The 13,146-nt window shown below is 41.4% G+C and overlaps 1 protein-coding gene across 2 annotated transcripts in view; it reads right to left on the reverse strand.

The window, feature by feature from the left end:
• The window catches only part of CHSY1 (chondroitin sulfate synthase 1), a 101,751-nt gene that overhangs the window by 88,032 nt on the left and 573 nt on the right, over positions 1-13,146 (reverse strand). The window contains exons 2-3 of one of the 2 annotated variants that reach the window (XM_075007124.1): positions 12,644-12,883; positions 461-956 (exon numbers count right to left, since the gene is read on the reverse strand). In XM_075007124.1, coding sequence (XP_074863225.1) covers positions 461-956; positions 12,644-12,690 — 543 coding nt within the window. In that variant the 5' untranslated portion in view covers positions 12,691-12,883. Of the gene's footprint in view, positions 1-460; positions 957-12,643; positions 13,033-13,146 lie in introns of those variants that run through there. The other variant, XM_075007123.1, reaches the window with a different exon arrangement.

Genomic DNA, 13,146 nt, shown 5'->3' on the forward strand with positions numbered 1-13,146 from the left:
TACAGGGATGGTAAAACTCAGCTTACAAGTCATACCTTTATGTGAAGACTTCTTAAAAAAAAAAAAATTTAACAAAATTAACATCCAAGAGTAGCATACAAAGACTAGAGAAGTTAGTATGTTTTCCCTAGTTTGGTTCATTTCTATGAATTTTTTTCTCCATGCAGTCATGGATCCATCCATTCATGTTGGGATTTCACATGATGACATGAAGGAGAAGAACTATTTTAAAGGGGCTTATTTTATTGTAAAGATAGAAAGAAAGGCAGGGGAGCTCTGGGACAGGTGTAATAACCAGAACTACTTTAACCAATTTTAAGTTTATATTATACAAAATTAGATGTCAAGTTGGCCATATCACATTTGATTGTATTTGAGACATGCTATTTATCCCTGTACCAACAATCCTCATGCAATTAACCTGTCCCACATGCCTCATTTCTTGTATTTATATTCTTACCTCATAAGACCAGACACACTGCACTCCTGCAAACCTACGCACACATCTTCCCACTTCCACATCCTCATGCGTGGTGTACATCTCCCGCAGGCATTGTCCAATGTGAGGCACCATTCTGCGGAGCACCTCCCGGCTCATGATCACTCCTGGTCCTCCCATGCAGAAGTTCTCACCAGGTTCCAAGGCCAGTTTCCCCATCTCTTCGGTGGTGCCAAGCCCAGTCTGCCCAAGAAAGAGGGGCTCACTGCTGTTCAAACTCCTAAGGAAGCTCTCCAGTCTGTCCCCCTTAATGTAAACATCATCATCTGCTCTCATAAACCATTCATATTTGTCCAAGTAGTGGTCATGCATATACTTGAGCATCATAAAGGATTTCTTCTGGGGTGGGTAGGAGTCATCCACACCTGGAAGCGGCACTATTGGGATTGGAATAGAGGTGTCTGATCCCTCACTAGAGAAGAATTCAACCTTGCCAGGAATGGTTTTGGACCAGGTTCTAGAATGAAAATACAAAAGTTACGTTTATAGAACACAGCACAGTACAAATCTAAACACACTGGGGAAGGTGATTCGGAGGCCCACTTCACCATTTATTTTAAAAACCACCATTTTCTAATTCTCATGAAGTGCTGTCTTCCTTCCATACAAAAGACGGTCTTATACATTGATAAGAACAACAACAGTTCTCAAACCATGAATCACAACTCCAAAGTGAGTTGTGACCTTGTTTTACCAGAGCCACAAGGGCCAGCATTAGACACAGGGGAGCCCAGGGCTGAAGCTCAAGCCCACTGCCAGGGCTGAAGCTGAAGTCCATGGGACTCAGCACCAGGCAGCAGGGTTACAGCTTGGACTTTAGCCCCTGCAGCATGGTGGGGAAACTAGGCTGCAGCTCCCACCCTGTTGGACGCAGGGGGGAGTGGGAGTTGTGCTAGTCACGTTATTTTTGTTGTCAGAAGGGGGTCATGATTCAATGAAGACGTTCAAGCCATTCCAACATGCCTTGCCTCTGAACCTAATTTTCTAGTTGTAAGATGGGCTAAACAATAAAGCGCCCCCAAAACAAAATGTGCAATTCTCAGAAGTTCTCAGTGTTAGCCTAACTCTGCTCCCACTACCGTTGGGCATAAGACTCCTACTGCAGTCAAAGGGAACAGTATTAGGCTACTGCTGAGTACACTTGAAAGTTCTACCCCAGTCCTTACACAGGATTACATAACGGGAAAATATGAAGACCAGTCAGATGCAGTGGGAAGAACAAGATTTGTAACCCCCTAGATTCTAACCTGGAAGGTTTTTGCAAAGTTGGCGGGGATCAGGGTGTTGTTTTTTTTTTTAAATTACAAGTTTGTGCAGGAAAGGTGACAGAATTCACACAAAACTAGCTTCAAACTATTAAAAGCTTCCCCGCACATTTTTCAGTCCCTACTTCCACCCACTGGTACAAGTAATTTATAAAACCAGAGCTGTAGAAGGAACACCTGACAATTACTGCAGCCATTTATGAAAAGTCTGTATCCCACAGAAGGAAGGACTCTAGGATAGATGGGCAGAGTAGTGTTTTTTCAACCGAGGAGCTGTAGATTAATTAGACTGACTGACAGAGAAAGAAAGAGAGAGGTCTCTTCCATGCGGCAACACAAGGTGCAGCAGCAGGAACAGGAAAGGTCACCTCAAACTATACTATTCTCTGCCACCCAGAGGTTTACAGAAAAGCAGCCCCAAAGAATGGGGCACACGGACAGCAGCTCAGTAAAATCCTAACAGATGCTTCTCTTCTTACTGCACTATTGCTCACTGCCACATTTTGTATCAGTTTCTTGACAACAGAAATGTACATTTTTAACTATTCAAAGCTTTGATATTGTGTTCTATGATCCCATAAGCTCAGCATCTAATTCAGAAACACAGCATAAGAAACAAAAGGGAGAGAAAGGACAATTAAAACAAAGGGTTAAAAAAATAACAGCCATCACTTGGGTTGACAGCAGTGTCAACTGAACAGAGCTAAACAGAACAAACAGATGGAAAATGGCTTTCAATGGTATTAGCACTTCTAAGTCACTTACGATTTTTATGCATCTCCTACTCTTGATGCAGATCAGCTCCCAGAAGACAGACCCATTCTCCCCATAAGCGGTTAGGAAAGCAGTGAGATTTAACCAGGTGTGGGGATTTGGGGACAAGAAGAGGCAGGTTGTTCCAAGCATAAAAGAGGATGTCTTACGAGACAGAGGAGCTGGGAGAGGCACAATGAAGCAGGTTCTATTGAATCTCAACCACTCTTTAGAATCAGGAACCCTTAACTGTGTTGATCTGCATAAAGAGACAGCATCCACCTTATGCTTTCACTAGCAACCTCTAGCAAAGTCTGCCTAGAGCATATATATACGGGCGGCTGGCCTCTTTATGCCATTTAGGAAGGCTCTACTTTATGTGTTTTCTGAGTCACACTCAAGGAAAGACTTTCTAAAGCAGTGACGAGCAACTCAAGCTAGCAAGTGGCCCTCCTGCTCAGTGGACCAGAAGATCATCGTAGCCAAAACAGTCTCCCAGGATAGCGTAGTTTTGCTAACTATGCTTGCATATTAGAGTTTGTGTGATGTGCCAACTGAACCTGGATTCAAAACAGTGCTTTGACTGGATGCAGAGGGAGTACACAGCTCTCACAGTCAGTTTGTCTAATCAGCATGTGCCAGACATCACATGTGCTGACTTTACATGCGTGTCACTTTAATACCTGTAGGAAAAAAACCACACAGAAGGATACCAGCGGAATCTGCTGACCCTGACCAAGGGCCCCAGAAAATAAAGTATCTCAGGGGCCACCCACAGGACCCTGATAGGCAGCATATTGCACATCACTGCTACACAAATGTTTTAAGTTATATAGCTGTAAAAATGTTTTATACCCTTGCTCTTAAACTTATGAAATTTAGATCACTGGGTACTGTTTCATGCAATTGCTGCTCACAAAGACAAAAGCATATTCTGCATAGGAAGACATGGAAAACCCTTTCTAAATCAGTAACTGGAATTTTTTTCTCCTTCTATAGGGGTTACTTTCTAGTTATGTTTGGCAGCTTTGTTCAGACCATAATCTGCATTCTGAATCTGAAGTGAAAACATTCTGGAGGTGAGAAAAAGAATAGTATTCCTCAAATGTATCACTGTTATTTATACCAAGTGTTACCAACCACAATTTTTCAGATTGAAAATAGAGTAGATGTGTTTGGATCTTATAAATGATCTGAAATATATAGCTTAGCCACTAAGAGACCTCATTTAAAAATATTCAGGTAAACTCAACAAGAAGTTCCATTTAGAAATAAAAAGGTACTTTAAATTTCCATTACCCAATGAATTCAGCAGTCGGTGTTCAACAGTTATGCCTGCTCATTACAGAAATGTTAACAAAGTCACAATCTTTTAAAATAGTACAGTTCTATAAACCTGGTTTTACGAGTCAAACGTCCAGTGCATTTTAGAAAATTAACATCCAGTTGCAGTTAATGGAAAAAATTGCACTGACCTCAGTTAGAACTGAATTCGATCGTCATGGCATGTCTACACAGCAAAGAAACATCCATAGCTGATCTATGCCAGCTGATACATGCTCACAAGGCTTGGGCTGTTTCACTGCTGTCTTGGCCTCTCGGCCCAGACTGGAACATAAGCTCTGGGAGCTTTCTGCCTCGCAGGGTCCTAGAGCTACCAGAAGTCAGCTGCCATTTTAAAAAAAAACAAAAAAAAAAACAACTGTGTAGACCTACCCATAGTCATCAATGCATGAGCTACTGTTTATGAAAGCATAAGACTGTAGTAGAGAAACCAGCTGCAGGTTAAACCTCTCTAGACCAGCACCCTCAGGACCTCACCGGTGCCAAAGAAGAGAGTCTGCCGGCCCATAGTAGGTCAACATTGTCAAGCACATTAACACTGCCACTGTATACTTGGCTCTTAGAAGACATTTAGGGATAAATTACAGCTAAAGAAGAACACAGAACACTGACAGCCAGGACCGGTGGCTGCAAACAAAGTTTGTGGGACCATGGGAAACTTGGCCACACCCATGACAAGTGGTCTTCCAGCTAACTAAAGTTATGCAAGAATACAGATATTGCAGAACAAGAGAAGGCCAAACTAGAGAGGTTCAACCTGTAGCTTTAAGGAAAACACTCACCTCTGATGTTTTCAGGAAACAGGGTTTCTTTGTTAATTCTTTGGGAGCCATATTTAGATTAATCCTCAGCTGATTTTTGAAGTAAAAATAAGGCAGACTGTACATAATTTTGTATGCTAATTCCTGGTGATTAATGAGTGAAATATCCTAACAAGTTTTAAAACCTCACTCACCAAGAGAAGAAGCTTTCTGAAAAACATTACTCAAAAATGCATTGTGACAAATTTAAATGAAACTAGATTTGCAGGACAAAAGCTATTGGGAATCACGATTTTTGAAAGCTTCTGTTATAGATTCTGCTTTTACAGTGAACCAAGCTACTTCCGTGACAGTTTTGTTTAACAGAGTGGTAAGATGAGGTGCTCATCACTCGTTCAGTTTATTTTGTTTTTCCTTTAAGGAAGCCAATTAATTGTCCAACTCACTCCCTACACCATGAAAAGTCAGTTCATCAAAATTAGAAATTGCTATGGACAGTGCAGAACGATCTCTGTACATTATAGCTTTTCTACACAATCTCAAAGATTTAGAAGAGTACTCAACTATGTAAAGCAATAGTGAGTCTGTTAGTTCCCATATTTGGAACTATGGGCCCTCAGCCCTCACAGTCCACGTTTTCTAAGATCAACACTTAAATGCAGGGAGGGAATAATAGCATCTAGTCACTGAAGATGGAACATCTGAACCAAAAATAAAGTAAAACACTAGCAGACTTGAGTTTTTTGTGTTCAAACTGCAAAATATTCCTTGGCCCAAAGTCATAAGTCATAAGTGCAAAGCCAAATTCATTGCCACTTTTCCAAGTGAACCTAGAATCAATTTATTTTGTTTGAACTTCAGCTATAGACAGCATCCTAACTTTTAAGGCTTCACAGGCACAATGTGCGTTGTTCTATTTCCCTTCCTGTAGCCTAAACTGTATTTACATGAGCAGTCCCATTTTCTTTACTTGTTCTATTCACAAAAGCAAGACTTATTTATTCAAACATTTGCAGGAACAGCCCTGCAGTCTGGTAGTAAACACCAAAGGACAGATATTTTCAGAGAAGGCCCTCAACTGTCCCCCGCCACCTTTGGTTAAGGAAATGAAGTCACAACACTTACAAATTTAAGTAGTGAAAGTTAGCATTACCAAGATTATCAAGCATTTATACTGTAGAACTCAACCCTTTCTTACAGGTTAGATCTTTATACACGTGAACGGGAACACCACACGAGTCCTGATTTGAAGCATAAAGCCCAGACATTCACTGAGTTTCTTTTTTAAGGAGAAGTGTTGAACTTGTGCACAATATTGAGAAATATTAGTTCACGCAGCATGCAAGACACACACAATCCAGATAATCCAAAAGCATGAATCACCAACATCATAATTTAAACAAAAGAGTTGAGCAATCTTTCTTTAGAACAAAGACACTTAAGACAGTGCATAAATGCTGACTTATGACATCATTACAGTACTTTGAGTCAGATGAAAATTTTCTTCGCATGCATATATAGCCATTTGCGAGCAAGCCATGTGATCAGTACAACTGGTTGGGTCCAAGGATTTTGCATAGATAGTTATTAAAAATCAAATCAGTGTAACTCAAGTGCATACAAGGGCACAAAGATGTATACAAAAATAAATTATGACTATAAAAAACTAACAACTACTATAATCAGGAATCAAATACTTCCTAAAAGCAACCATTAATGCAGTTGTAGTGTTTAGTAATAGTGTATGCACTTCTTAATAGGAACTTGGCATGCCCTAGATCTGGAAGTTTTCCTCATCTTCAGTTTCCAAACAAATTCTTGCTACTTTATCTTCAGTGAAGACTCGGCAAAAGCACAATAATTTACAATATTCATTATACAACCAGTTCTTTTGCAGAGTCTCAAATCAGAAAGGATTAGAGAAAAAATAATTCCTCTTTTCTAATGCGCTGGGAACCTCTCTTGCAGGAGACCAAGAAAACCACGCAGAGCTTTGAGAAACATTTGCTTTGTATAATTATGCAAAGAAAACAATTCCACAACACCTCAGCAAGACAATGGAACTAGAAAAATGACTTCTTGAATACTTGGTGCAACCCTGAATTAAGACTAGCTTTGTGTAACTTTTTTTTGAATGATGGCCTAGTTCTCTCCAGTAAGTTCTTATTAAGAAGCAAAGCAATCAGTTTGACTCAGCTATCAATGTCTTGATGAGACAGGAGCATTAGTATCAGAGCCACATCTACTATCAAGTATCCCCTGTAAGAACTTTTAAAAAAGCAAGGACATTTACATGCTGATCCACTTCAGCACTGAAGAATTTTACATCCAGTCGTACTGGTAGGGTTACTTGCATCAAAGTGCAAAGCATTATCTTGAATACTACACACAATTCTCTCTCCCCTCAAACCAGAGAGGATCTCTACGAGTTTATATCTTTATAGAAAAAAAAATCTCTTTTTAAAGCTATCAGCCATGCTGTCCTGAAGAAAACTGCCAGAGAGCAAGGATGGTCTGCCATACTTCTTAAAGTCTCCCCTTATAAAACGTAAGAAATGTTAATATATGGTCCTCTGTTCCATAAGGGCTGGAGTTCAGTCTCCAGTTAGGGTTCCCAACTTTCCCTATTGGACAGGCCCAACACCCACTGCTGCAAATGGCCTCTGGTCAGAAATGCTGGCAACTCTGTAGTACTGCAGCTACAAATGTACACAGGTGCAATTTATAGCATTTCCGTAACCATACAAGAGTACCCATCATTTACATATAAGTACTCTCAAAATTAAGTTTAGGTAGGAAAGTCAATTGCCTAGGTCTCCTCTTCACCTCAGAATTCTAACAGATGGTTTCCCCAAAAATATATTATTTTTTCTGATGAGTACATTACAGATTTTGGGTCACTGTAATAGGTATTAAGGCCCACCCTGAAGTCTTCTACACTCACTACAGCATGTGATCATATCATAAAAAAGTTGTTTGCATTGATGTTTTCTTACGCATTCCATTTTTTTTTTTTTTTTATTAAAACATACCTGCACTCACGTCACGTAATCTGAATTAGAAATACAACACATGTATACTCCATCACCCACCCCAGTATCTAGCTAGATACACTGATGGGACCAAATGAGAGAAATACGAACCAGTAGACTAAATCTCAGGACCAGCAGATAGAGATCCTGGACACAGTTTTGTCTCTGCTATACTCTTGCAATGGCCAGGCCTGTGCTAAGGCAAAAAATACACACTGTACTCTTAAATCCCAAATACTTCTGGCACAAATTTTAGAAAAGTATTTGGCATTCTCAGCAATCTATTTCCTGTAAGATATAGCAGCAGCGGGATGCATTAAAAATGCAGTCTCTGGAATGATTGCCTTACCTTAGAACCTCCTATGCAATGTTTGAATGAGCCAAGTTTGGGCATGAGTGTAGAAGTACTGCATAACATTACACATAGGCAGAATGGCACGTCTTTCATGGTTTTTTCAAGACCACAGTCTTTTTTGTTCTTCTACATGGAACTGCAGGTAACATTCAACTTGATTCTCAAAGTTTGATGCCTCTTACACATTGATTGTGTTATGCCGAAAGTTAACTCCTCTCCAGGATTCCCAGTCAATATAATTAAAGTGGAAAACAAATGAGTGGGTCTAGCATCCAGACCATTGACTTACTTCTATTCCATTTATAAGGCATCTTTGTCCAGGCTTTCTACTAACAGCAGACTTTGGAATCCTCTGGTACTTAGTCTACTGATGGGTGTCTCACTTCCGTGGCCCCTTCAAGATACCTCACTGCCACTCTGCCAATAAATGTGAATGGTTCATTCCTTCTCCTGGCTTCATGACTTTGTTAGTTAGTCCCTATACCCGTACTCTGACTTTCCAACCTCCTCCCTGATTTAGATGTCAGCATCAAGAGTGATCAAATCCATCTGCTGTGTGTATTTAGTGGCCTGAGACAGTTTGTTAGACTGATTGTCAAATGGAATAATGGTTTAAACTTTTCTGCTACCAGAGCGCTATTTTGGGCTTTCTAAGGTTCACTTTGCCCACTAGCAACTCGCTGAAATAACCGATAAACCTTTTCAGGAAGTGCACTCCTCAAGTTCTCCTTACCTATTATGAATTAACAGCAACAAGGGACTGTGTACATTTTGTTCTTTGGCCTCCCAGTAAGTATTTGTAACCATTGTTTTCAACTGAACCCTCAGAGCTAAAATAGTTCGGAGATTTTCAGCTCCTTTGGCATCTTTCACTACTATTGAAATCATATTAGCCAGTCTCTGCAATTCTTAAGATGGTTAACACCAGAACTGCTTGCCAAAGTCTTCCCTACTTTCCTTGCTACAACCATCAATTCAAATTCTTGCGATGCTGTGTCAATTTAATAGTCTTAATTGCCTACCTGACTGTGACATGGCAAGCAAATCATCTAAGGTTTCTTTTTTGCCAAAGGAAAGTGTATTCTCATCCCTGGGAATTTTCAAAATAAAACATGAACAGTAGGGAGAAAAATGTTTAAGCTCTACACAATGGTAAAAGCTCTCTGCTCCCGTACGTTCAGTGACTACAGAATCTCTCAAAAAATGTCACCAGTGCGGGGGCTCCTACCCATTTCCTCTTGCAGGCTGCATATTATTTTCCTGAATGGCTTCCCCCCACCACCACTTCTCTACACTTTTGTGCAACATCTGTCAACATGCAAATCTGCCACACATTCTCTCTGTTGATCTACTTCTGCAACCCGATGTCAATGGAATAACCTACATGGGATTGCCAATGTAACAGATGCAGATTCAGGTCCTATATCAGTAACTACAAAGCTGTAAATGTTACATATGCCAACCTCTCTTTCAGCATCTTCCACAGGGATTCCAGGACCACCTCCCTCTCTAAAATTTCCAACCCAACTAAATTTGAGCTAGAAGAGCTACCCCTGCATTGAAGAGTCTCATTAGCTGTGTTCCAACCTGGGTCAGGGTTTCCTGGGCCCATCCTTGCTAAAAAGACTTTAAAAGTTTTTGCCATTAAAAATATTTTCACCACTTTTTTAAAGACTGTCTCAAATCTGACAAGACTGATGATCTCTTCTTTCTTTTACCCAGGGTAAGCCCTTACGTTAGGTATCCTCTCTCTCTTCAATATACTGTATGGCATTATAATCTGATGCTCCCGTTTCTGCTTCCAATGAGTAGTGCTTTTATTTGCTCGGTTTTCCTATCCTATCCTATTGAACAAACAAGCCAGATACTTTTAACAAACAAAATACAGGAATTTGTTACAGATACATCTGCATAAAAGATATTCATTTGTTTAAAAAAATGTTATACCATGTAGGATTATTAAAAAAAAAACTGTAATTCTAGAATATATCCAATTTAGGTTGAAAGGTCTTTACTTCAGCTCTGTTGTGGAAGCATAACTTGGGACATGCTGTCCCAAGAGCTGTCCTTAGCTTAAGTTCGAAGCAGTAAGCACATTTTGCACCGGACACAGACGACACGCTCCAGAAACGCAGATGCTGCTCTTGAAAAAGGGATGACTGCTTTAATAGACAGAGATTAGAAACGAAATCTATTAGTGTTCCAACTATTGTTTGTATTACAGCAGCATATAGAAGTGCTTTATGGAACACGGCTAGCACAAAAATCACTGCTCTGAAGAGCTTAATCCAATAAGAAAACATTACAAATTAAAATAGGTTTAAGAGACCTCCTTCCCTATCTTATCACCATGATATCAAAACCAAAGAACATTAAACAACTTATGTTTCACCATTTATGATTCCTGTTTACTTTGTCCATGTTTTCAACCTGAAGATCACCGTCTTCATAGCTAGATAATGGACCTGATACCAAAACTTACTTTTTTACTATTGTAATACGGAGTTTTTGTATGGAAATGATTCAGAACACTGCATCTACACAATGTCATAAATCTGATTTAAAAACACACCTGTAGCAAATGTTTTTATTTTACTACTACTTTAAAAAAAATCCACTACTATTATTAAGGTTGGAAGCTACAGTATGTTGGGTCTTATTTTAAAAGTAACTTAGGACTGTAAGTTACTAGATAGCATCCCTTAAAACATGACACAAAGAATTGGTCTAATGGGAGTATTCATCCAGTTCAAACATGAAACCATAATACTGTCAGAACAATGGTGACAATTTGATGAACACAGAAGTTTAAGTTCATTGGTACACACACTAATATTCAGATCTCCCCGCTGCATTACTCTTCATGTTACTCACTTCCCCTTTACATGGGGAGCCAGACTGTTTTCAAATGAGCTACATTTTAAGAAGCTTCCCATTTCAAACAAGTTTTTGCTAAAAACTTCTATGCCAGAGATCTTAACAGCTCTTAGAGTTCAGTATAAAAGTGCTAGCAGAGCATATCTGAATGAAGAATAAAGGATGCCACTGAAAAGTGCAAATGAACAGACCTGAGTATTGGCATATTTGTGGTGATGTAATGAGTTACCAGACTGATCCTTGTTAAAGTAGGTGGCTTAATTCTGATGCAAGAGCATTTCCTTCTTTTAAACTGTCAACCTAGTGCAACTGATCAAATAAACCAGAAACAAGAACCGCCTTAAAGTTCCATAAGACAAACTCAAACTTATAATTGCAAAGTAGACCTCATTTTTGTTCACTGGTTCTCAAAAGAACGTTAAAGAGTCACAATGTGAGGGGAGTTGACTATTTTTCTACCTGAATTTGCCTATTACTGTGTAACTGGCAACAAAAATGGCTACAAATTAAAGATCTCTAATTTTTTTTCCCCCCGCAAATTTACTTTGGTCCATTTGAAACTATTTGGAAAAAGAAACACGCAGAGCCTTTGTCGATTTCTCCTGCTGCGTGTGTGGGTCTGCCAGACAGCACCAGGGGAGAGAAAAAGCTGCTTTAAATGTCAGGAAAATGATTGTAAGAACCACAGAAGATTAGCATGGAGACTTGGGAAGTGGAGGTGTAGTACCTGACGCCACTTTTAACTATGATTTTGAGATTTATTAAATCAAGACAAAGTGTGAGTCAGACACTGGTATTGGTACCGAGCAGATCTCTTCCCACTTAGCACTACTTGAACTACATGGAGGCTCTTTTCATAAACCCCTTTAATGTTGGTAACATGCACAGTCACCACAGGCATGTAATGCAATTACAAAAAATTCCTTCAAACACACAGCAAATCAAGATTGCTGAAAATACTCTAGATACTTACAGATACCATCTGTCAGAGTACAAAGCAGCGGGTTAACAGCAAGACCCCCTGGATCTGTAGTTGGTTAGAGATGTCCAGAGGGGAAGAATAAAGCAAGATTCCCCCCTGCCCCCTTCTCCCACAAGACTAAAATGGATAAAGTCACTGAACAGATGGGAAGCCGCACATACAAAGGAACCCAGATAAGGGAAAGGAATAAGTATACATTTGTATATATACACAGGCCCCCACCCCCCCCGAAATTCTCCTTTCTGCATAACACCTATAGGGACTTCATCCACTTAACAGATGTAGGTTAAAATGCAAAGAAAAAGGGGTACATAAAGCAAAATCCCATGCATATTTCCTTCCCCTGTACCTTCCACTACTCCAGTTACTATCTTCTTCAAGGATGAAGAGCTATATATGCCAAAAAATCAAGGAGATGGAGTGGGCTATCCATACCTAGAGCAGCCTAAGAACAGGGAAGGACACAATTAAGGATAGCCTGCCCTAAGCATGTGTGGCAGAATGTGAGAACAGAACAGAAGGGCCCCCGGAGGCAGAAGAAAAAATCCTACACTAATCCACGCATTGCTGGGAAAGGGGAAGGAAAAAAAGAGGGGGGGAAGACACAAAAGAGGGCCCGACCCCCTGCACTGCTGGAGGTGGATAGGAAGGGGGTGTGCAGAAGGGGAGGGGGCAAATCCTGCCCCATGCAGTCCCGGATAAAGGCAGAGAAGGGATGTGGAGGGGGGCTGCCCCCCACGCTGCTGGAGGAGCACAAGGCAGGGGCAGCCCTCACCTGTAGGCAGCCACCGCCCGGCTCTGCAGGTATTTCTGGGCTGTCATGACCCCCACGAAGAGAAAGTTGTTGGCCGGTGGGACGTCGTCCTGGCGCTCAGCTGGGTCCTGGGGCCAGAGGAGCGTCCCCCGGGAGTCCCTGCGCAGCAGCCCCCCGCCCTGCTGCAGCCGGCAGCCCTCCGGGCTCGCCTTCCGCTGGTGTCCCGCTCTCTTCAGCTCCGAGGCGCGGGGCAGGATGAGCCTTGAGGCCAGGATGAAGCCCAGGATGAGTCCTAGCAACACGCTGAGCCAGGAGCGGCGGCTTCTGCCAGCCATTCCCCACTCGCTGCCCGACACACGCTGGCCCCCCAAAATACAGCGCGCCCCGAGTGACGGTCCCCTCTCTGCCTAACGCGCTCCACCGGCCGCCCCAGCGCCCCCACTGCCCCTGGATCGTCCCCTAAACCCTGCCCCCCACTGCCTAGGCTGCCCCACCCCCCGGCCTCCCTACACCCCACACCGCCT

The sequence above is a fragment of the Carettochelys insculpta genome, chromosome 12, assembly GCF_033958435.1.
Source record: "Carettochelys insculpta isolate YL-2023 chromosome 12, ASM3395843v1, whole genome shotgun sequence".
In the NCBI taxonomy this organism is placed as follows: Eukaryota; Metazoa; Chordata; order Testudines; family Carettochelyidae; genus Carettochelys; species Carettochelys insculpta.